The following is a 25,318-nucleotide window of genomic DNA, read 5'->3' as shown; positions in this document are numbered from 1 at the left end:
TTCATTAAGTATGCTGAGACAGACAAAAACATAAAACGAATTCTGTTTACCATATCAGCTGAATTACTCAATCTACTATTACTGTCACCAGAGCGGATAAATGATATACTTGAATCACTTGTCAATTCTGTTTTTAAATATGATAGTATTTTTACACAAAACTAGTTTATTCATGTCGATATAATATTGTTTTAGGCTGGTGTAGAGGGACTACCAGGACAGCACTCCCTTAGATATCATCGTATGATTATATCATCCAATAACTTAATAAACAGTTATACTGTGTTGATCTATTGATTGAACTATTGCTTACACATCTTATGGAGCAAAACTTGAGAAATACTGCACTATTAAATCGGGATTAGTAAGCTGTTGACAATACATTTATATAATAGATCTTATATCTTAAACAGTAAAATATATTATATAAGACATAATGTAGTTGCTCATTTGTAATCAAAATAATAGACAATCATTCTATTTACATGTACAGAATATTAGCAGAAGGGTCAGAAATAAGCATTTTTTAGTTTTCATCATGTAGCCCTAAATGTTGAGAATGTACAAATGGTTTAAGTCTTTAATCGTTACATCGCAGTAGGCAGCCTAGCAGATGTTGAAGATAAATTGTATGAACATATATTTTTACAAAAAAAATATGCTGCATATTGGCTTAATAATTAGTTTTATATAAATTATGGAAAAAAGAAATGGAAAATACGATATGTGCGTTTAAGCGCTTAGTCATACATTGTTAAACCGATTTCTATAATATATTCTCACTAGTTTCATACTGTTTTAATAATGAACCGCTACAAGCCACGAACTATATCCTGTGGCTTATAGCGTGTAAGCTATAAATAACAACATATAGTATATAAGCTATAACGTATAATATATACCATATAAGCTATCACCTATGACATGTACTACATAAGCTACATACATGTAGCTGCATGTATAACTTATTATATATAACATATAAGCTATAATCTGTAACACTTATAACATGTAGCACAACTTATAATCTTTGAGCTATACAACATATATGTTATAGCCTATAATCTATAAGCCTGCACATCTATAATCTATAATTAACAATTTATGATTTATAACCCATAATCCACAAACTAAAAACTACAATTAGCAAACATTATAAAATGAATATCAGCTGTTGATAAGAATTAATGATTAGTATCAAAGCATGTACATATAAATAGTAGTAGCTATATAATAGTAGCTGCATTAGCCTCCAGCCTTTTAATACGCTCAACATGCAATACCCAAGTCAATCATGGCTGTTTAAAGAAGAAGATTTAAGGCTAACGAGAGGCAAGTATGTGTCCTCACACGAACCGTTTAAATGTTTACATGCCAAATATAAGGTAAACATGTACAAATTTAGGTAGCAGAAGTAAAATGAATAGAAATGTGTACAAAGAGGTTTTATAGTTAAAATAGATTCTATAGATATGTATTCTTAATTTTACAGATAATATACATGAGAGTTTGTAGTACACTTAGCTGTTAGTCAACGCTCACATGAGAGTTTGTAGTACACTTAGCTGTTAGTCAACAGTCATATGAGAGTTTGTAGTACACTTAGCTGTTAGTCAACAGTCATATGAGAGTTTGTAGTACAATTAGCTGTTAGTCAACAGTCATATGAGAGTTTGTAGTACACACAGCTGTTAGTTAACACTCATATGAGAGTTCGTAGTACACACAGCCGCTAGTCAACACTCATTTGAGAGTTTGTAGAACACACAGCTGTTAGTCAACAGTCATAGTTCTGTGCTGTAGTTTAGCTGTTTGTTAGTTCTGTGCTGTAGTTTAGCTGCCCACACACCTACTTACTCATGTTAGCCTCATCTCCAGCGCTATTTACAGTGAGGCTGGGTAGAATCCTTCCCTTATAGCTTATACACATTGGATGCTTTCATTGCTAGCCAAAAATTTCAAATACATACAACATTGGTTAAGTTTCTTTCAAAAGGTTCTTGAATAAAATGCTTTTATTTAAAGAAAGCCTGTGTTGTTTTTTATTTGCAAGGATATGTTTAGTAACCGAAGTTTGAGTCTAATTTACTAAACCTCAGTAGCTAAGCAATTCTAAAAAAGAAACCTAAGTAACAATCTAATACTCGACACATTTAGAAGGGAGGGCAGGTCAGCAGGTGAACTCCTTTTGTAGCCTGAGTGAAATATGTCAAGGTCATTTTGACAAGGTCAGAATGAGTGAGTTCGGTAAGATATCATGTATATGCATCTCATTGGCATTGGGGCATCAGTTCAATGAAAGAGTACATGTGCCTGGGTGAGTGCCTTGGAGTCACTATAGTTCATTGTGTACAACGAATAACAGTTAGAATCATCTGAAGCAAGGAACGAGTTGTCTGCTCATGACAAAAATGTGCACAAGGTCACAATAGTGCTGTCACTAACAACCAATGTTTTCAAAGTGTCAGAAGTTAAGAATCGTCAACATATGAAAGCTACAAAATGCCAACAAATACAAATGTACAATATGAAGTGTAAGTTACTGTATATATGTACATGTAAAGAGTAAGTGTATAGTGTAAGTGTTAAACAAACAAGCAAAAACATTAAAGACAATCAGAATCTTTTATTGTCTTCGAAGAGACAAAAAATGTAAACAATACTCGGTTATCGCTGACTAGAAAGTACTCAGGATTTGCTTAAAATATCATCATAATGATGAACACAGATGGCAGCAACAGTTCAATTTTGACTGCATTAGTATATAGAATAAATAGGCAGCACTAGTTTGTCGAGTTGGCAGCATTACTGAAGCAAATTCCTAATGGAAGCTTGAGAGAACGACTCCAACTTTGAGCTTGGTAATCTTTTAATTGGCTGTTGGCTATGCTCTGCTGTAATCAACAGAATGCACTGAACCCAACGCTGTTTATGTTACAACTTACTGAAACCAACAAAAGAGCGCTACACTCTTTACTAGAACATTAATGTTTTTTAATATACTTTTCTTTACAATAGTGTACAGTTGTGCTTATACTTCCTTCAAGGGATAAGCAGATTTCTTCAACAGACAATGATCTTATTTAAATAATATTTAAATATTTATTTAAATTAAATAATTTAATTTACTTTTGTGATTCAAACAAGAGTAAAGCTTGCATCGAAGTTGATTACCAGTTTACAATAAGCGACGAAATTGGACTAGGCAGTAAATGTATGAATCGCCTAATCACGATGCCCTGCTTGCCCCATATTACACAACAATTATCACTGAACAATATTCAAAAATTATAGTGTAGCAATCATCTAGAATTATGCAACAACATAGGCACCGTAAAAAACCATGAATTATTACATATACTTTACAGCAAACAATTTTTATAAGATGAATATCCGCCATATCTACAGTATAATAATTAGACAATATAAATTTCAATTCATGAAGACAAAACATAAAAAACATGAAAATAAAGCGACAAATGTAACTAATATGGGTTCATGTTAGTTAATAACTACTGGTATTAGATACCTCCAATACTCTGGCAGTCATATGGAATATTAGTGGAACTTTAACAAAACGCAACATAAAGAGCAAATTTAAATTATAGAGCTGTGCGACTCCCTGTCAACACTAAAAAAACTGTGTTCAATTTTTGCTGGGTCAACCCAATTAGTGACAGGTTTTTCTTTTTTTAATTTTTTTATGTAAGTATTGTTTTTTTTACTTCTAGGAGGTCATCACTCACTGGTATTGGTTATTGTGTATAGCCAGTTTTTTATATATTTAACAAGTGGCACACTAAGTAAAATAAAATGATTCATCGACCTATATTTACCACAGTTACATAGAGCGTATTAAGAGCTCCCTGTGAGAAGAATATGTTGGGGCTACTTCATGAGCTAACCGCCAGCTGAATTGCCCCTAAACAAGCGGCACACTATGAGAAATAAAACTGGAGTGCCTCACAAGTCTGTAGCTTATAAGACAATATTTTCTATTAAAACCGCTGAATATGTCATTTTTTTATCAAGTAATTTTATTCTGCTACAAATGCAAGTTGTTGACAATGCCACACGCCTAACTTTGGTGAAAACTTTTTATCAAAGGCTATTGTATTTACAATATTTTACTTACGTCGTATTAGACAACAAATAGTTCTGTGCAAATAAACTCTTATTTTTAAAAACTACTATTCTTGTTTACTATACTCCCTCATGCAAAGCTTGGGATAAATTTCACTTTTAGATTCACATATTTGCATTTCTGTCAGTGTGTCAGCGTGGTCGAGTGATCACCGAATTAACAAGAATTACCACAATGAGTAAAAAGAATCAGATGGTGAATAGCTTAAAAATTACACAGCCAATTTACTCGCAAAGTTACTTTTGTCATCCAACCTCTAAAATAATTACAAAAACATGACATTGTGGTAGCAGTGAAATATGTTTTGTGTGTCTCCCCCTTTGCTTGTTTTGTTCTGTAGTTGGATTTTGTTTAGCTGACTTCCATTACGGTTGTCTTTGTCGTCTGCACCATTGGTCTTTGTTGTAGCATTTTGCTGCTTGCTATTGTGATTGCTATCGTGGTTTGTTTCTGTCATTTTTTATTGCTGTTGAGGTGGGCGGGTGAGGATGATTTGAAACCAACTGGTGAGAACTGGTAAATGATACAAATGGCTCAGATCATTTGAAAGCTGTCTGTTGGCTGCGAATTTGATTTCTGTATACCTCTGGCTTTTAATTAACAGGTGGCAACAGAGAATGTGCTAGAATCAGCTAGCTCTTTTGCTGCAACTCCAATTCAAAGTTGGAGTTGTACTCTCACTCCCTTCTTTAGGAACTTGCTTCAGTAGTGCTGTGGCTGCTGTCTCCTTGATCGACTGTGGCTGCCAGTTCTAGAGACTAGAATTTACCAACTTATGAGGTGTATAGGCAGTCTGAATATGATAATGATGGTGATGAGAATAACTATGAGAGTGTATAGTAAATGTTGCATGACTATTACTACAATCTTAGACAGAATATCCTGTGTAGTTTTTTTTAGAGCCTCAAGCAGTCAGAGAGTGAAAGTATTGACAGCTTTGTTAAATACCTGAAAAACCCAGCTACGGTTTGTGACATTGGCAACCTAAGCCTTAGGTCCTAAAGGAGCTTGTGCTCTTCTTCAAGGTGGTGTTTGGTTTAGTTGATCCTCAGCTTAAAGAGATGAAGGCATGATGTTGGGTCATGACACTAACAACATTAGAGCCACAGAAGATACTAAACTACTAGCTATGGCTGATAGTAACAGATCCTTAGCCCAAATATCAAATGAACAGTTTGTCTGTGTCTATAGCTGCTGTGTCTAAATTATTCGCTCCAGCAGTGACTTCTTCTTCTCAAGTAGCATGCCAATGCAAGTTTTGTGGGTGTGACCATCTTACAGGGAAGAGTTCGCATATCGCAAAGTATTTTTCCAATGTGACCAGAAGAATCATTTTGCAAATAAGTGCAGTAACAATGCTGAGAAAAAGGTCAGTGAGGTGAAAGATGAGCAGACTGAAAACAGGCTGAGGGATACCTTGTACATACATGTAGGTGTTGTACAGTGTCATGCTGCCATGTCCAAGACTTGGCAACAGAAAAATATACCTTTCAAACTAGACACTTGTTTTGAGTCACATATCTTGTCTTGCCTCAAATTGGATCCACCAAGTCGATTGCTGAGATGCCTTTAGATAAAGTTAGTATACAATGTATTTTAGGTACAGTAAACTACTTGCTAATTTCGAACCTAGCAGCTGTTACACAACTTTGAACTATTTTGCTAAAGAATGACTCTCGCTTTTCATGGAGACCAGAGCAAGTGGCAGCTTTTGTTGAGATCAATATAGCTCTAACTAGAAATCATTTGCTGGCCTACTTTGACTCATCTAAGAGTGTGTTATTGCGAGTGGATGCGTTCATTCCAGGTCATGGAGCTGCCTTGTTACAGAACAATCATTCTATATCTTTTGCTTCTCAGCGCTTAACTCTAGCAGAGCTCAATTATACTCAAATTGAAAAAAGCTTCTGGCAGACGTGTTTGGCTGTGGCATGCTTACATATGGTAGGACTGTTAATATCTAGACTAATCACAAGCCATTAGCTCTCAGCATCTCACATCTAACAGCACGGTTCAATTCAGGCTGCCGAGGCTGCTTCTGCATGTTCAGAATACTCGAACAAAGTTGTGAAATGTGTACCAAGTAAGGAACTACATGTTGCTGATACTTTGTCAAGGACATACCTTCTTATCTCAAAGGGAGATAATGAGTTACTGGACAGTGACCTGCTAGTTATAGTTTAATACATGAATTCTGATGACAATTTGAAGGCAATTCTAAAAAGTACATACCTATGAAGTTGATAGTGAGGTACTAGAACTAGAGAGCCTGTTGCTGCCGGGCTGGCTAAATATTAAACTATATCTGCCTATATGATTTGCATGAACTTGTACCCAGTTTGTGCAAACTATATAGGCAAATGAATAATTTATTTCATGAGGCTGAAGGTTTTTCCATGTTGGTGAAAGGTTGTTCATACCTGCTAGTTTAAAGTAGTGTATATTCAACTTGATGCACAGAGGTAACCTAGGTTAGCAAAAATGACTTGATAGAAGTCATCAATCTGCGTATTGATCAGAGCTAGCTCATGGTGATAAGATACACATTTCTCTGCGTAGTGTCTGGAACAAATTTGCCCACAAACAACAGAAAGAGCCTCTGATGCCTCATCCTATGCCAGATGCATTGGCAGAGACTGGCGATAGACACACTGAGGTTTTAAAACTGTTACATTTATTCTTCAATAACCACATTCCAATGACAGAAATAAATGTTATGTTCGACAGGTTTTATGAACATGCTGAAGGGGATGGTGAAAACCTGTATGTGTCTATTTTTTATGTTCTACTTTCTTATACTATCTATACATACATACGTACATACATACGTACATACATACATACATATGTACATACGTACGTACGTACATACGTACGTACATGCATATGTACATTCGTATGTACATACATACATATATATACATACATATATACATATATATATATACATACATATACATCTATATATATATATATTTCTCAAAGTCCGTCTGAAAATCCGTCTGTTGGAAATCCAGCTAGAGTTACATGTATTATTAGAACAGCTGAGCTTGACAACAATACAGACTCAAAGTCATGGCTTACCGTCATTGGAAGCCTAACCTTATTAACTAGCTTAGTGGAGTTTTCAATTGGCAATATGCCAGGCTACTAGCTTGAAAGGTACAGTTGTTTGACAAAGTTTTAAAACCTTTACAGTTGCTTTATTTTTCTCTTAATTTATTTCAACTACACGACACACTTCTCTCATGATATGTACTTTGAAAGTTATAATGGCAAATGTTGTTATATGTTAAATACAAATCAATTTTCTGTCCAAAGACTCTTCTATTACACGGGCAACGCCGGGTGGCACAGCTAGTATATATATATATACATATATATGTATATATATAGAATAATTTAAAAGAAGATAAGAATTTTGACTATTATATTTACACCACTAATAGTTTCGTGTTAAAAACACCAATCAGGTGACATTCATTTATGCTCAAAAGCTTATATATACGTAGGAACATACAAGCTAGGTAGTGATCTTATAATGAGGCATGCGAGCACTGTAAATTTACAAATTGATGGCAGTAGTAAAAGTGCGAAGGCTAAATATTAAAATTCTAAACAATAAAAAGCTAATCTAATAACTGTTTATTAGCAAAAATTTACTAGAGTGTCAACAACCAGATACCATTTCGGATTTCTTGTTCAGTGTTGCCATATGTGGCTTGTACATAATGTATAATTTTTTCCACAGGCACAGTTCGCACTTCTTGGCAGCATTATTGTAAGCTGTTGATCTGTGGATAATATTCCATTTGATGGTATGCATTTTGTTTTTCTCTTTGAGGGACCATACATGTTCGCTTAACCTGGTTGCTGATCTTTTGTTGGTATTGACGAAGGAAGACTTGTGGTTGGCGCACCTCTTCTTAAACGTATTTTCGGTGTAAGTCTCTTTATTGTTATTTGTGCTTACTGTAGCTTGATATATAATTTGCTCAGTAAGGCATTGACCATTTAATGGACACTCGGTAGGTTGTCTGCAATTACAGCCTGGGTTTATATTGTTCCCAGTTTTGGTTGATGGCATTTTCTTGCTATTACAATGGTTAATGATACCTTTAACGCTTTTCATGCAACTATAACTAATCTTCGCAGTGTTTTTGTTAAAGATGCTGTGTAAGTTGCTCGTTGGAGGAAAGTATGTTGCTATTAGTTTGAGAAAATGTCTCTCTATGTTGGTTCTGACTTCTTTATTAAACGGAGGGTTATACCAAGTGATGTTTCGTTTTCTTGTCTTTTGCTTATTGTTGTTGTTATATATATATATATATATATATATATATATATATATATATATATATATATATATATATATATATATATATATATATATATATATCTAATATATATATAATCTATATATCTATATATATACAGTGTATATATATATGTATATATATACAGTGTATATATATATATATATACCGAGTATGTTACTATTATTCCTATGTTATGTTGTTATATATAATTATATTCACGTAACTACTTGTGCTACTTTTATAGATTTTTGTGTGATTTGCCAACATAACATTGGAGCATTTTATAAACTGATAGCTGTGGTTTTAGTTTTAATTTTCTGCTGCCGGTTGATGACTGATTGTGACCAACAGCGGCTGCCATGTAAATTATGTTTGCTTGTTCTGCTAGCTGGTTTAAAAGTTTGTTACAACGATTTGCCAACATACTAGTTTTTTTCAAACATTTTGGTTCATAAAAACGGCTTTAAAATTATGGAGTCTATAATAAGGAGTCGTCTGCAGAACAGTATAACAACTCCCAATCAGTTTTATGTTTTTGCGAAAAGGCTGCTTATCCTATGCCTGATGCTGTTCTTTTAAACTTTGTTTGTTAAGGAATCATTATCCACACTTACAGCATCTGAATAAATTTGTGTTGGCCACAGACTGCGATTCATTTGATTAAGCGGGTTGTTAAGTGCAAGTTGTTTACTTCCTTCTAGCAGCTCTTCATATATGAAGCAGCGAGCTGGAAATTAGATGCCATTTCAGGGACTGAATCAAAATTTACACTTAATTTTTAAGCTGTTTTGTATTTTATAAAAAATAATAACAAAAATAGGAACATGTATACAATAGTATTCAAATTTTAGTGATAAAACTATATCATCTGCCAATCAAATGCATACTGTGGGTGTAACAACGAATCGACGTGTATACTAGTGCTCATTCTCACCACCGTATTTGTATATGTAATCAGAGTGACGAACAGAGTCATCTACAGTCCGACAGTGACAGCGGAGAATCTCTTTAAAGGGAGTTCTAAACTCTCTGTTAAACTGGGCATATATAAAAGGGTTAAAGCATGAGTTGGCATAGCCTATCCATAGGAAGACACTATAAACGGTTGGTGAAATCTCACAAGTCGGACAGAGTGGCCCGACTACAGCGAGCACAAAAAAGGGTAGCCAACAAACAGTGAATAAGCCCATAATAGCACCTAATGTCCTAATGGCAGCCATGTTGCTTTTAGGAGTATTTCTGTGTTCATGAGGGGGATGCAGGAGCCTTGAGAGACGAGTTGAAGCGGCTATAGATAAACGCTTGGCCATTGATATTGGTCCTTTGTGTGTCGAGGTCTTAGAGCCCTCCTCTACAACAGGCAAATGCTGCGAGTGGTAAACCGATATGTGTTTATTATTGTTCAACTTCTCCTTGTCTCGTCTGAGATCATTTTCACCGACTGAATGAGATCGAGTTATTACATCATTCAAAAGGTGACGCCCTACATGCAAAGTGGAGTTAAGAGGAACACACTCCGTGGCATTTACCAAGTCTTTGCTCTTATAGGTATTCACTCCATTCTTGACTCCAACGATAGGCGACTCTCTGCACGAAGTATGACCAGAAGGTGTCGAGTTCTGATCATCGCAACTGCTGTCTTGATAACCGAGATGCGGGTGATTCTTAGCTTCTGCTTTCACAAGTTTCCGTGACAACATGAAAAGTTTACCATACAAACAGAGCTTAACTATGAGAGGCAGGTAAAAGGCAACAAAAGTTGCATACATCTGGTAGCCTATGCTCTGATTCACTTTGCAACCTCTGCCATCCTTTCCGTAGTCTGGAGGATGGCTAATGGCAGCAGGTGTCATGCTAATGAGAATACTGACTACCCACGCGATTAGTATATATACAGCTATAAGTTTCTTTGTACGATATTTCATCTCATAACTCATCGGTGACGTGATAATACAGTACCTGTCAATAGCGATCATCATTATATGCAGAATGGAGCAAGTGCATAGCGTTACATCCGAGGTTACCCACAAAAAACAAATATCTTTACCGAGAGGCCATTCTGTGAAAACTTCTGGTAATATGGCCATGGGCATTACAACGAGTCCAACCAACATATCGCATACTGCAAGGCTCACCAATAGGTAGTTTGACTTATTCTTCCTCAGTTTGTGGACCTTTTGCACGGAAATTATAATGAGTGCATTTCCAACGATAACAACACTAGTAAGCAAGCATGTGAAGAATATGACCGTCGCTGTCTGTATAGGGTTAAATTTGAGCTTTAGGTCGGCTGTCGTGTTAAGGCTGACATTGGCTAAAGTCATCTCCTCATTCTGATAGGAGAGCCAGCTCTCATTCTGCATTATGCTCTGGCAGCAGGTTTCCTAAAAGCCAATCGCCAGCTCTGATAACAACCTGAAAAAAATTATTTATAATTATTGTTGCGTTTACCGGTAGGCACTTTTTGTCGAAAGCATAAAAAACTTCATTATCTGATTAACACAACTTAAATGTCAAGTTGCCTTCATTGTCATACCAGTTGCAGATTAAAGTGCTCAAAAGTAGTAAATTTTCATAATTTAAGATCGGCTAAATTTAACAATCTTAGAATTTCTTGTTTTATAACGTTTGATCTTATTTAATCCCATTAAGTTTATTTAAAGATTGTAGACATTGCTGACTTGCAAAAGTGATTTAATAACAATATAATAAGGTTTTCAATAAAAACAATGGCAGATGGAATCGACTCAACTTTTTTACAACATTATACTATGCAGACCCTAAAGAGTACCTATTGTTTAATTTCTCACTTAATAATAAACGAGGTTAACATCAGATATAAATCATGGTGAACTAATAACTCATTGCAAAACGTATAAAGTATAAAATAGAATTTAATAAACATTTCTCAATATAGTAACTCCATCTTTATATATAAATCTTCATGCTTGTCTTTAGTTGGTTTTTGTTTCCTGTCCAGCTACAGTAATTAAGATCTAGCAATAACAAATATCCTACTCATAGAGTTGTCAGGAGAAGATAACTCTATGATCCCACCGTACTGGAATTGAACCCTCGATGATTGCAATTGCAAGTATGCAAACACGCGCATCTGACCACAAGGATTTCTCTACGGTATCCTTATCACGATTAAAGCTAAATATGTATGTTTTATTATGAATTAATATTATCTTTTGCATTTTTTGTGTGATATTATTTTAAAAACTCTTTCAAAATCCATTATTCATTTTTCTTCGTTTGTAATTTTAATTTCAAATGTTCCGTTACAGCGCAACTGTAATGGCACAATTTCAATCTTCAATTTTCGGTTATTGCAAAGAGCAACATCCAGAAAATTGAAAATGAACATTCTCGAGTAAGAATTGCCTCAATATTCTCTCTCCATTTGGTGAAAAAATGTACCCTCGTGCGCTTCACTGATGTATTTTATTTCGATCTCTCATTTTTATGTTTGTGCAAATATCGACTATCGAAAGATAACAGTATCATCGTTTACAAAATTTTGATGGATAGCTTTTGCAGCAACAGTAACCTTTTGTATACTCACTTCTATGTACTCTTTTTTATTATTAATTCAACATATTAGTGATTTTTTTTTCAATTCTTTTTATTTGTATCAGTATCAATTCACTTTTCATTGTAACCATTGTAACAAACCATACTTCATTTAGCCATTACTTGATAGTTATTTCACATTTAAACACCTTTACAGTTCTCTTAGTTTTTCTCTTAATTTATTTAAACTGCACAAAACGCTTTACTCATGATATGAAGTTTAAAAGTAATATGGCAAATGCTGCATATATTAATAAAAATAAATTTTCTGTGCAAAGACTTTTTTAATACCAGGGCAATGCCAGGAATTCACCTAGTCTAAATCTCAATGCTTATCTGTTTGTCTGTTTGCATGTCCAGCAATAAAGTTTTAGAGATGAAAGATCTGCTGAGCACTGGTTTTGAACTCACAACCTCCAGTTCAGCACACAGTCATTTGTCCAATACACAACGCTGTGTAACTAGCTAAACTATGGAATAAATTGTGCACATATTTATTGTACAAGCTAATCATTCATGGCTTCATGCTTAACACCATACCAGATGAGGTGAAGCCATACCAGATGAGGTGAAGCCATACATGAAGAACAATGCTTAAACTCGCACGGCCACCAAGACTATTTCAATCAGTATAGATCTGTAGTTGACACCGCTAAAACACTTTTTTGTTACCCGCGCAATCTTGGGGATTCATCTAGTACAACTATATATCAGTACTAATCTCAACACAGCTGCCTGCACATAAAGATTTTTACCAATTTTTGCTAATAAAAACTTGCAAAAAGTTAAAAAGATTTACTTCATAACTCAAAAAAACTGTGAAATTCAATTAGATAGATGAAGATGCTGACATGTTACTTCTGTTGCCTTAAAGTATCTTTAGAATCACATTTCTAATCTTGAAATAAACTCATAGTCACCCATCTAGTATTCTAATAATTTTGCATGTCGAAAATGTTGCACGTTGGTGAGCATATTCTTATAGGAGTAAAAAAACTGTAAGTAATTCAATTAAAAGTGTACAGCATTAAAACAATTACATTGCATGAAATTGCAGAAAAATTGCATGTTAAAATCCTAATATTATATTACGACTAAATTGATAAAGTAATAATTAGTGAGAAAAGGTTTCATCATTATTTTACTTTAAATACATGTAGGCGGAAGTGTAGGTTCAGGAATGTGTAAGTTTGATGAGGGAGTTAAAGAAATGTATGGATCAAATTGAATTGGGTTTAAATTGGTTTACTTAATATATTCTCCATTACTTTTTATGTAATATTTTTAATGTAGACGAAATTTTTAATTTTGTTTGCATAATTGCAATGCTATGGGAAATAATGTACGTCATCTAAAAAAATAACTTCCTGTTTTATAAATTTTGTGTAGCGTGTCAAGACATTTGTATGGAGAGGTGACCATAAGCTGAAGTGGGACTGTAGAACATCTAAAGTAGCAGAGTTATTCTGGTATGCAAAAGCACAGACAACATTTAAATTCAGTAGTTAAACTTTTGCAACATACATGTATAAAATATGACAAATTGAGAGCTGGTGCTTTACGTCAAAGCGATATTTTCTCAGTCATCAACTCAGCAATCTCACCCACATCAAATCTTGATATAATAAATAAGTCAAGCTTTTTCAACAGTTGAGCGGCATTATTTGTTATGTGCTTTATAACCATATTTGGTGCGTGTAATCATGTGACTATGTCGGTGTAAACAATAGTGACAACTTTTAAACCTATATGAACATTTTTATCTCTCTAGGTCAGTTGTGTGCCACATATGTGAACAATTATTGTATATCAACAATGTATTGAATAAATTTTTTAACTGCTGGCTGTAAGATCCGAGTTATGTGGTAAAATTTTAGCTGAAAATAAAGCGGCGGGAGGTAGACACTGTTTTAAAATAACCTGTTAACATTTTTCATTTGCTAACAAACCCTAGCGACAACTTTCAATCATTTGTTCAGAAGCTTCTAGATTACGCTGTGTAGTAAACTTTGTAAATAGAGATCTCTCAAAAACACAGAGAGCAGCGAGTGAAAGTATAGACTGCTGATGACATGATAATATGCAGCCGTTTGCAGTAATTACTCTGGGTTTCTGAAGAGCTGCAAACACGATTGTTTCAATAGAAACAAGGACATTACGGTAGCTGATATCTGACTCATCAAATGATTTATAATTAGTGTGTGCCACCAAAACACACCCGCTGAAGATATATTTAAAGGCATCAGAACATTTTGTAAATTGCTTAAAGGCAGCAGGCCGGCAGCTGCGGCAGTAACGTTTGTTTAAAGAGGAAAGACTATGAAGCAATAGGGAACCATAAGTTCAGCAGTATCAACTTTGTAAACTCACAAGTGTTTGTCAGCTGTCAGAGAGCGAAGAGAGTGTGTTGACCAATAAGAGCCCAGCGAAGAGAGTGTGTTGACCAATAAGAGCCCAGGTCTGAAAGCGTAGAAACTAAGAATATGCAAAAGTGCATTTTAAGAGCCTAGAGTTGGCAGCGCTATTAGTCGTATGAATTGACAGCACTAAAATGTTGAGGAGCTTCAGAGCTGATTATATGCTCGCCTTCAAAGTTTACAGTAAAAAGCAACAAGAGTTTAAATTGAAGTTGTTCTATATGGAAGCTGCTGTAGCCAAACATTTTGGAGTGTTTGACTCGTTGATGGCGGATTGTGGTTAAGTTTTCTTTCTTTTGGCATGTAATGAAAAACATCATTTTGTTGATGATTACCCATGCCAATAAAAAGCTATACATACCTAGCAGGAAACAATGTGTACAACTAGCGATGATTACAGATGATTAACTATACATACAGTAGCTGGCAGCTCAAGTTATTAGGCAGCTTTTTTGAGGCAGCACTCTACACGCGCAACCAACCTAATTGGACTCAGGTTAGGTTTACTTTGCTTTTTCACGTGGGCAATCAGCCTACAGCTCAGCAATATCTAATAATCCAAAAAAGGTCTACAGTAATACATGATATGTGGGATAGATGGTGTGTTACTACAGTATACCCGAAATTAGATTTTATTAACCGAATTGATTGATTCAATTTTTTAAAATTGATTTTATGCACGTAGCTAGATATGGCATAAAGTGAGTCAATCATTTAGGCATAAAATTTTAAATTGCTCTTTCAGAATAGCTGACCCAACTATAGCCAAGTTTTGTCGACTCTAAACTAGTGCAGTTAGCATAAACAGCGAACAAGAGAATGGTAATGCTTAGAGGTTAAATAATGACAGATTGACTACCACACTTAGAACATCCTAGAGAGATCATTTAGTATAATTATGTCAGCTGTTGGTAGTTGGCGAGTTTATGGCACATACATTGCATATCTATTGTGGCTATAAATAGGATTATCAACAAGTACTATTTTAAGAATATGGCATAATTTGGAAAAAATCGCTGTTTTGAAAAAACATTATAGCCAATGAAGTATTAAAACAAATTCAAATAGTAAAATAATTTTGCTTATCGTCATCCTTAGTGGTTGATATAAACATTAGAAGTTTTGAATAAAGACTACAACCAAAAATGACAAAAAATATATCAAATATATATACTAATATTATAATATATCAAATATATATACTAATATACTAATACAGTAGATCAGTTTAAGCATAGGTATTATACCACCTTTTATTACATTTGTTGCAATGTTACCGAAAGAACAAAAAACTATTTGTTGCCATCATTATTATGACTATTAGTAGTTTTATAGGTAATGATAATTTGAGCTTTGATAGAAGTTTTATAGGTAAATGTAACTAATTTAGTAGCGCAAACTATTTCTTTGTAGAACACCATGATGTGTTTCCTGTAACTCTTAATACCTTCATCAAAACCATAAAAAATAATACATAACCAAAAAAACAGACACTGAAATACAAAATAAATATGGACTATAACACATTATTTATACTGAGGTACATGCATCCTAGTTTTAGAATTTTGAAGCTTAAATGTTCATACATTTACAGCTTGACAGCTCCTGCTAGGCAAGACAATGAGCTCTAGTCTCACCAAATATTTTAAAAATAGTTAAGGCTAGTGAGGCGGGTGTGTAGAGGTTAAAGTCATGGTAAACCTTCTAAGAACTTCTTTAAAAGGTCACTATTATGCATTCCAGAAGCTAACAGCCGAAATAATATGTAAACACTGCAATCAAACATGGATTATAATTAACTTGTTGAAACCGATTGCACCAGGTTAAAAAACAATCGAACAAAGAGTACTATCAAAATAGAAGTCTTCAAATAGACTTACGCAAAACCTCTGCATTTACTAGTTTTAGAGTTAATGTTAAAAGCCATTTGTTAAGCCTAGATTAATCCAGAATTGTTGTTTGAGTTTTCCAATTCCTGTTGACCCAGCACCCGGACTAGCTGCAGTGCTACTGCGCACACGGACCTCATCATGCCTTAACAAGTAATAACTGAGCTTTCATTTGTTTTGTTTAACTTAATATTATAACCATATCTTCATTTTGCTTAACGTTATATTTCTACTAATTGATAAAATAAAATACACATACATGTACATGTACATATATACATAGGCATACATGTACCGGTATTAGTGGTTGGTATTGCATTTCATAGTGTTTTTATCATTTAAATTGAGATGAAGTTAGTACAATCATCCTATTAATTGGATTTATGGCATGATATCTTCACATACTTTTCTCATTTGAAATTGAAAAAAGGATTTTAATAAAGTGCAAAATTAAAGGTCATTCTTTTCAGAAAATAGAAAGTCATGAGCAAAAATGTGAAGGCATTAGTGAAGGTTTGTATCATGAAGCCGCCTCGAGCAAATTGTTCGCTCTGAAAGAGAGAATTATTATTTAGTTGAACAAGAGAAAACTTAAATTCTGGCACTTCGTGTTTAACAACATTTTACAACTTTAAATGCCGAGTTTGCATTCGTTACAGAAACACTTTTCATCACTCGCTATAAATCCAAAAATTTTAAAAGTCGAACAAAGATTTATCTCTTGTTATTTTCCTGCCTCTTATTTCTCACAAGGCTACCAACAATTTTTTTAAGAGAAGCAATTTCAGAGAAGAATTCTAGAACAGATGACTCTTTGAAGATATGATATCATCGGTATAATTTATATAGCATAAAATCGCATATTTTAAGATCAGTAGCTCATTCTGGCATTCAGCGGCATTTTTATAGCAGGCAAATCTCTTTAACCTGCAGGCCATGTCTACTTCATATTACACCTAGACTACTAATTGAGTCTGCTGAAGACGTTTTTGGCCTAGAAGTGACTAATGTGTAAAAGGGAAGTAGAAGGAAATAGATGCACTCGAGGAACAGGTCTCTGCTAATGTGTTATCAGATAAGGATGAGTGTGTTTCTGCCTGCGCCCGGAGTGGAAGTTTAGATGGGAAACAAGGACTTTGTATAGGTAATTTAAATTTACTTATCAACTAAAGACGCTGGTTTTATTCCGAATATGGCTCCAGATGGCTCTTGAAATAGTTTAATTTATTGATAAACAGAGCAGTAAATATGCAACGCGTGATAATGGCTTAAGAGTGTGAGAGACAACAGCGTGCATGTTCAATTTAAAGACACCTGAGAGCATATGTCGTTACATGAAGTAGCTAATGAGGTGCGCTACACGTAACATGACACATTCTCATTGACTTCAGCTCAACTACACAAATCCCTGTTGCAGCTGAGCGCACCTAAAAGTACCTGCTGTTGCATGACACATTGCGCTTCATTGAAGGGAGTGGCACGAGAAGTGGCGACTGTGTAATATGACTGCCCACACAGAGAGTAGCAAAGCAAGACTAATTGATCAAATAATGCCATATTGTTCCATCTCTATTCGACCATTAAGTGTTTAACTTCTCTAAGAGCATGCCATTATTCTAATTTGTTCACACAAAAAATATCTATTCCATTTATAAATATGCTAATCTATATATAGATAATTGGTAGCAATTGAATCCGGACCAATTTGAACTCGGCTGATCAAGTAACCCTCACTAATGACCTCCCATTATAAGCCTAATCATTCCCTATAGTCAATAAGAACAGGAGGTGCCATATTTCAATGCGAGACGACTCTCAATTTAAATTGCCTATATGCGTCTTACTTTCACAATTATTGAAATTTTAGTGCGAATAATCAAATAACAATTTTTAGCGGCAGGTTCAATGCTGAGAGTAATCCAGTTAACTAGTGCCACCCGGCAACTTACTTCATTTCCGAATGATAGCACAGTTGGCACTGCAAAGAGGGAAGTGTTTGATGCAGGCTATGCTAGTTTAAAGAAATACCGTTAGTCTCTATTTGTACAGCACTTGTACATAGGAACAAAGGCTTAAAGCTCTAAGTAATAACAAGGGTGAAAAAAGGAAGAGCGATTATAGTGGGGTCAATAGTAAGGTCACAAGCCATCATCCGCAGCATCATTAGCGCATTTGGAGCATATCCATAAAAATGCCATGTATGTAGTGTTTATTGCACTGTACATACCATGCATAGAGTTATGATTTTCAGCACATGGGAAGCCTTTGTCTAACGATTGCTTATCAAATGATGATTACTACAGAGTAAGAAAGGATTTACTTTATTCATCAGCTGAATATAAGTTATCCGTAGGCAACTAACCTTGCGTTTACTCTGATGTCTGTAGGACATTCACGATAAACCTGAGAAAGCTCATCAACTTTACGTTTATCATAATGCATATGGCATTCACTGAAAGAAGCACTACCTAAGGCTTAGCTGATCTACATTGATACGATTTTTGCGTATGCTGACCGACATGCCCCTTGCCTGTGAGTCTTCAATATGACAGATTGCTATTTATTCGCATATGTCAGCTAGTATAGGCTCTTCTAACAAAATATTTAATAAATTATCGATATACGTAATATCTTTTGCTTTGTTTATGCTGACGATATCATGTGATCATAACAACCAACTTCCAGAGTAAGCTTGGCGTAAAGAACGCATAAAAAATCTTACAACAAATGTAATGCCAGAGGTACCTTAACTCCTGGTCACTGCATAAACATATAATATTGAAAAACCAATTACAGTAGATGCTCCTATTATAGCGTATACCTCCTATAATGTAAATTCCATATAACGTAAAAAATTTATGTGAAGTTTTTGGTTCGTATTACGTAAAAAATTTCATTTAACGTGAAATGTGAAGTCGAACGAGTTCTTCACATTCGGTTTGAATGATAATCTATCTTTCCGCACTTGCGAGAGAAAAGAAAAATCGTCGTGCGTGTAGCATTATACCTATTATAAATATGACTTCCTTGACATTCTAGTTCGTCGTAATAAATCGTCAGATGTGTCGACAAAGCAGAGAATTGGTAGCTGCGCCTGTGTTCTTACATGCTTAAAGGTTGACTTGCAATAAAATTCACATGACAGTTATTTGGTATCAAAAGATTCACCATGTCTTACTCTGTTGTGTTGTAGGTGCCAAATATGTGGAAATGTGATTACAATTTATTTCGATGACGTTGCCATGAAATTTGGGTATTGTCTTGTCATGTGATGTTCTCACGTGAATTGAAAAGCCAATAAAAAGCTCAATATAAAACTTATCGTAGCACTAGTTTATGACAAACACTTCGGGTTTTACCGAAGACCCCGTATCAAATATAGAGGCTCGCTATTTTACAGTTTTGTTTCGGTTTGGTCTAATCGGCAAGTCGTAATCTGATCATGTGACCCAATACTTCGCAAATAATTTCTGTAGCACTTTTCGATTATCACAGGTGACCAACAGGCTCGTCATGATTATCAGACAATGATATGTACTCCTTCAAGCTAAGGCTAAAAATTAAACGATTTTTAAGGAAGGTTATAAGATACCACTGCTAAAAGTGACAGCATTACGATGACGATAAAATAGACGCGTAAGAACAATAGACATAGTTTTATTGAATGCGTGAAGTATATTTGTGAAAATATTTCGACGAATAAGGTTGCATGAAAGTGTAAACAGAAACCATCTTTCACAACTACATCACATTTGAGCCGTTTTGGAAAGAGCATCCAAACTACGGCGGTCTCGTATGGCTGCGACTTTCTGTTCGTTTTTGAGCTTTTAAGAGCTTGTAATCACCTTTCCACATATTTTGCTCCTACAACACAACAGAGTAAGACAGGGTGAATCTTTTCATATCAAATAACTGTAATGTGAATTTTGTTGCAAGTCAACCTTTAAAGACGATTGATTGGTACAAGTGTTACAGCGTCGATCCACCAATCTGAATGTCACGAGTTGGAGTATTGTCAAAAGTTATCTTTTATCCTAAACTTGACCTTTAGGTACAGGTAGATGACAAACAGGTTGTATGGCTAATTTATAGTAAAAATATTTTGTTGTTATGCTTTATTGTAAATATATAAAACATTTGTTATTAGTTTTACTTTGCGGAATAGACTTTCATGTTTAAAAAAAGCACATTGGTGTAAATGAACATCAAAGATGTGCGCTCCCCATCAACTTGTTGTAAAATTACTGCAATCATGGTCTATAAAACCAGTGAGATTGATCAGAAAAAAAAGAAAAGTTGTCAATACAAACCAATAATACTGCAATTACGGTACAGCCCACAATATAAAAAAGTTCAGTCAAGTTTTTCCTTTTTGCATGACCAAAGGGGTGAGTTTAGAAAGATCTTAGAACGGGTTCTGCAATTTACATGTATTTTACTGTTCTTATAACATAAAATCCCTATAACGTAAAAGTCGTAAACATTCCTAGAATGGACTATTCATGTTGTAGGAGCGCCTACTGTATTGGCAATTTATATAGATGAAATATAAAAAGTGTGTGAAAGAATATTTCACACAACGTTCAGTGACAATTCAAGATTTTCTGCGTCACATTCATCGCTGCGACACTTGACATGGCTTGAAGGTGCTTTGACTCAATAGATTGGTGGTTGCATTCACTTTCACGATTGATTCTATTCATAACAAGGTGGCTTTCACCAGGCTTTGCACTCATATGCCTTCTATATGACTGTGCTAATGTAACGAGAAACTAGCTAGTTGGGTTCAACTCAACAATACCACATATACAATCAAGAATTCAAAATCCTGAAAGGTATTTCTACTAATAATCAAGGAAGGCAAAGAAACCAGTGGTATGATAGAGAACTTATGGTCAACGACCTTGATCAACTTCATGACAATCATGATAACACACAGCAACCAGCCTTCACTCTGTGGTATATATGAGCATCAACGGAATTTGAGCTAACCCACCCTTGCACAGTCGTGACTAAACTGTCTCCCAATCACTGTAACCCTTAAATGACTGGAGTCGCCGCTGCTCTATTTGTGTGTAATGCGTGCGTGCGGGGATCTGTGTGTGGATCGACAGGTGACTCCGGGATAAAAGGCTAATCATTAGCAATCCATTGATCATAAGTTCAAGCCAAATAAGTGAATCAATGAGATAATTGGCTGAGGACAGAGGTATTTTTACCAGTAACGATTTCACCAACTCAAAACTGAGCCATTATCCTGCACCTACAACAGCTCGAGACCATCGAAGTCTTGCTGACAAGCCCACCGATTTTGTATCACAAACTTGGATTACGCAAATAAAGCAAAAAATTAGAAACCAATTTGATCGCAGAAGATTTTAGAGAACTTTCCGTATCGAATAGTTATTCCATCAGCAAACAGGTCGCTGAGAAAACGGAGGATGGATTAGACTACAGCCGTAATGGCACTTGCTAGTTAATAGATACTATTCTAGTAGACGCTTTTCCTTATGCCTTCTTTTTATTGACAAAGTTTTTTTAATAGGTGTAATCAATCGCATTCTTATTGAACTGTTCATGTGCATCCTTTGCCATCATACAATCTCCCGGCTTGGTGGTAAGAAAATTGCTTGAGAAGCAATTAGAAATCGTCTCACTACACTAGACTGTACTATACACACAGCATTGTTTGTCTGGGCTACTGTTTAAAATGTAAGATGACAAAAATACAAACAGATTTGTTAACTATTAATAGTTCCATTCGTTTATATTATAGGTTCAAATTTCAATAGGTGTTATTCACTGATAAATTCTTTAGACTGCCCTCGCCTATTCAGCTCAAGACGTGTCTAGGACTACTCAATGACGAGTCTGTTCTAAACATACTAGTACGGGTGATGGCTACAGGAGACCAAGCGTATTGGAACCAAAGCCTATAAGATACTAAGGCTATAACTCTCTTAACCAAATCTGATGAGTGAATTCTATTTCAGAATATATAAATGAAATGCTCAGAATAAAGAAAGTGGGAACAAGAGACACAGAAAGTGAAACTTAAGTTAGGAAGGAATCAGTGCTTTATATCATTTCTGGCATCAACTAGACAACAAATCACAGACGCGCATGCAATCCACTTCACTCTATACGATAGGAGCATCGCAAGATATTTAAAATAGACTAATCTACTCGCTTGGTGATATAATAAAGTAGTCAACATTGTAAGAGCCACTATACAACTACCTAAACATACTACAATTATATATCTCTGTTTATCTTAAACTCTAATGACAACTCATCAGCTAAGTGTTAAAAAGGTAAAGTATGGAAAAAACCTCAACATAAAATTGTAATATTTTTCTGTAATTCCAAATCAACTTGTATAAAGTTGAATGCTTTTAGATGCTTTTTAAAAACTCCAGCCACAATGTCAGCTGAACTAGTCAAATTATTGTATGCATGTGTTTAGAAATAAAATAATATATATCGTTATATCAATGTAATAGCTTTGCAATAAAGTTCTTTCTGGACTGTTTTACTGACTATATTATCCGTCACAAACCCATCGTTGTTTGCCTAATGCTGACAGCTGACAGATATGACTCAGGTATGCGAAACTACTGTTGACAAAACTTGCTCAAGTCTATTATGCAGCAAAGCCATACCTTGGTGGAAGAGTCTAGTGTCAGCAGAACCTTTGCCCTTCAGATCTCCAGCGCAACTCGGGTGCTCCTGTAAGAACCTACAGAAGGTAACGACTGACTATAAGTGTGTGATCGCAGGGTGAAGACTGGCTATAGGTGTATGATCGCAGGGTGAAGACTGGCTATATGTGTTTGATCGCAGAGTGAAATGATAAGTCGACATTTCTTAGCCGCGTTAGTAAACTTTGTGAACAACTGAGCTTAAAAATAGCTGTAAGCACTGCAGCTATTCAACAGAGTTAACCAATCTCATGATCCTATAAGGTTGGAGCAATAGTCCAGTGTTTACTAATTGTAAACAAGGGCACTGTGAGCTCATTGCCTTGCTGGAATCAATGACCTCTTTCAGCGTTAGCCAAACCAATCGTTCAACCCTATTGTATGAATAGTGTTCTCGTGAAAGACTTTGAAATTATTCATTATCGCTCGCCTGGTAAATAAAAAAAAGAGAAACTTTGACTTCTATTGATATAACATGAAGGTGCAGGCACATATTGATATAACATGAAGGTGCAGGCACATCTCCATTCTTCATGGTTTGTTGCCGGACTGACATCGAACAGCCGATACCATGGTACACAGGCATAGATAGGTTTAGAAGGAATATAATGAGATAATTTTAAAAGGAAGGTTCCACCTAGCAATGCATTTGGTTTACAGGCTACTCAATGTAGCCTGTGGCTTCTAATGCTATGTCCTGAGCAAACTAACTCTTTTCTGCTAAACCATTATTTTTCACACTACATTCATATGATGTGCTAGGTTAAAAACAACCTTCTCATATATGTAGTGCCATCGGTTTGGCTGCGCCACTAAAACTTCTTGCATTGAAAATTCCGGTGACTGCAAAGCTGAGCCGTCTGAAAAGCTGGGGCTTCTGAAAAGCTGGCAAATGCAAAAAAAGTGAGCTAGCACAATGGGCCCAGCCAGTGGAATGTATGGCATCTATAATTGCTATCTTTTATATCGATGTCTACTGATAGGTGCTTGCCAAGCTTGGCAGCATTTATGCCATTTCTAATGCTCATGCACTTGAAGTCTTAATACAGTACGGCAGGTGCAGAGCAGCCACAAAGTACAGCGCAAAGAAGTGAAAGCAAACAGCGATCTACTGTGCTGGAGGAGGTACATGATCCAAGTTCAATGAAGCTTTTCAATAGCATCAGGTCACCTTTATCAATGAGCAGTGTGTGTAAGTTGCGTCCGCACAATATCCGTAGAAGGAACTTGCGATGAAGGCTTTCTTTGAGCCGCCATGACCAGAGGTGAAAGAACTAAGAGGGAAGAAAAGTCACTTCTAAAGGAAGCTGGCAGGATGCCAACAGGACCTTGACATAGCTCTACCTGATTTACACTCTTCTGTTGTGTTTTTATAAGTTACAAAAAACGTAAAAAGCAGTAATGCGGTGAAATCAGTAATCCTACCAAAAATGAATTTCCTTGGCAGTCCTTTTATAGTAATAAACGCTGTCAATTGTAAGAATGATCTGTGAATAATAATAATGAAAAAAGTGAGCAATGACAGCAAGAATATTTTTTGGTTTTATTCGACAGACACTTATTATATAACATGAAAATGCGAGCGAAGGTATAACATATTTACATAAAGGTTGTGTTATATCTGTTGAGGGTGCATGAATGCTTTTTTACAGAACATTTTCTTTGAATTAGTGGCAGTAGAAATATAACATGCCAATGAGAAATGTCTGAGACACGCCTGTCTTGCATCAAGAAAAAATTGGGAGAGCTTACTTTATGTTTATGAGAGAAAGTGAATATAAGAACTATACGACAAAAAAGGATAAATAAGATTAACCAAATCAGGGGGAGAGAGTGACATTGTTATTGTTACGGCGCAAGATGGCTAGAGAAATATGAATGAGGTTTCCAAAACAAGCAGAAAAAACGTGGACAGTAGAGGCAAGGAGTTGTTAGGCCCTGAATGACAGGTAGAGACGAGTGATTTAACTTACAAGCTCTGTATCAGTGCATGTGTTTAATAGATACTGCCGCCTTTCACTCTTTTTGACTATAGAAGGCGGAATAAAAGCTTGCGAGTCGACAAGTTGAACAGCAAAATCCCTTATCAATCAGCACACGCCGCACACTCCACTCGCATTGCCAGATACACACAAAATAGAATGAAAAGCATTTGGCACAACAATAATCATTGATTATAATGAGTTACTTGAGCGTACAGTAAGAAATATAGGTAAGACTGCATAATGTGATGACGCTTACGCATTGCTATCAATGCTCTATCAGACCAGTG

At 35.4% G+C, this 25,318-nt stretch overlaps 1 protein-coding gene and 1 long non-coding RNA gene across 2 annotated transcripts; both read right to left on the bottom strand.

Annotated features, from left to right (window-relative positions):
• Positions 1–9,363: 9,363 nt before the first annotated feature.
• LOC137397275 (5-hydroxytryptamine receptor 1D-like) lies at positions 9,364–10,593 on the bottom strand. The gene has a single exon (XM_068083566.1). It carries the CDS (start codon positions 10,575–10,577, stop codon positions 9,381–9,383), a length of 1,197 nt encoding a protein of 398 aa, XP_067939667.1. The 5' UTR covers positions 10,578–10,593; the 3' UTR covers positions 9,364–9,380.
• A 149-nt stretch (positions 10,594–10,742) lies between these two features.
• On the bottom strand, positions 10,743–25,157 carry LOC137385801 (uncharacterized). Its single transcript, XR_010977805.1, has 3 exons — positions 25,020–25,157; positions 23,008–23,084; positions 10,743–10,878 (listed from the first exon to the last, which is right to left on the bottom strand). It is a non-coding gene; the product is annotated as an uncharacterized lncRNA (long non-coding RNA).
• Between the last annotated feature and the right edge of the window lie 161 nt (positions 25,158–25,318).

This window comes from Watersipora subatra, chromosome 1, assembly GCF_963576615.1.
Source record: "Watersipora subatra chromosome 1, tzWatSuba1.1, whole genome shotgun sequence".
Lineage (NCBI taxonomy): Eukaryota > Metazoa > Bryozoa > Gymnolaemata > Cheilostomatida > Watersiporidae > Watersipora > Watersipora subatra.
The sequence above is the reverse complement of the archived record's forward strand: the minus strand, read 5'-3'. Positions and strand labels throughout refer to the sequence as shown.

What these genes read in the sequence shown, in the direction of transcription:
- LOC137397275 (XM_068083566.1), bottom strand. Translation starts at nt 10,577, where the DNA reads ATGTTGGTTGGACTCGTTGTAATGCCCATGGCCATATTACCAGAAGTT.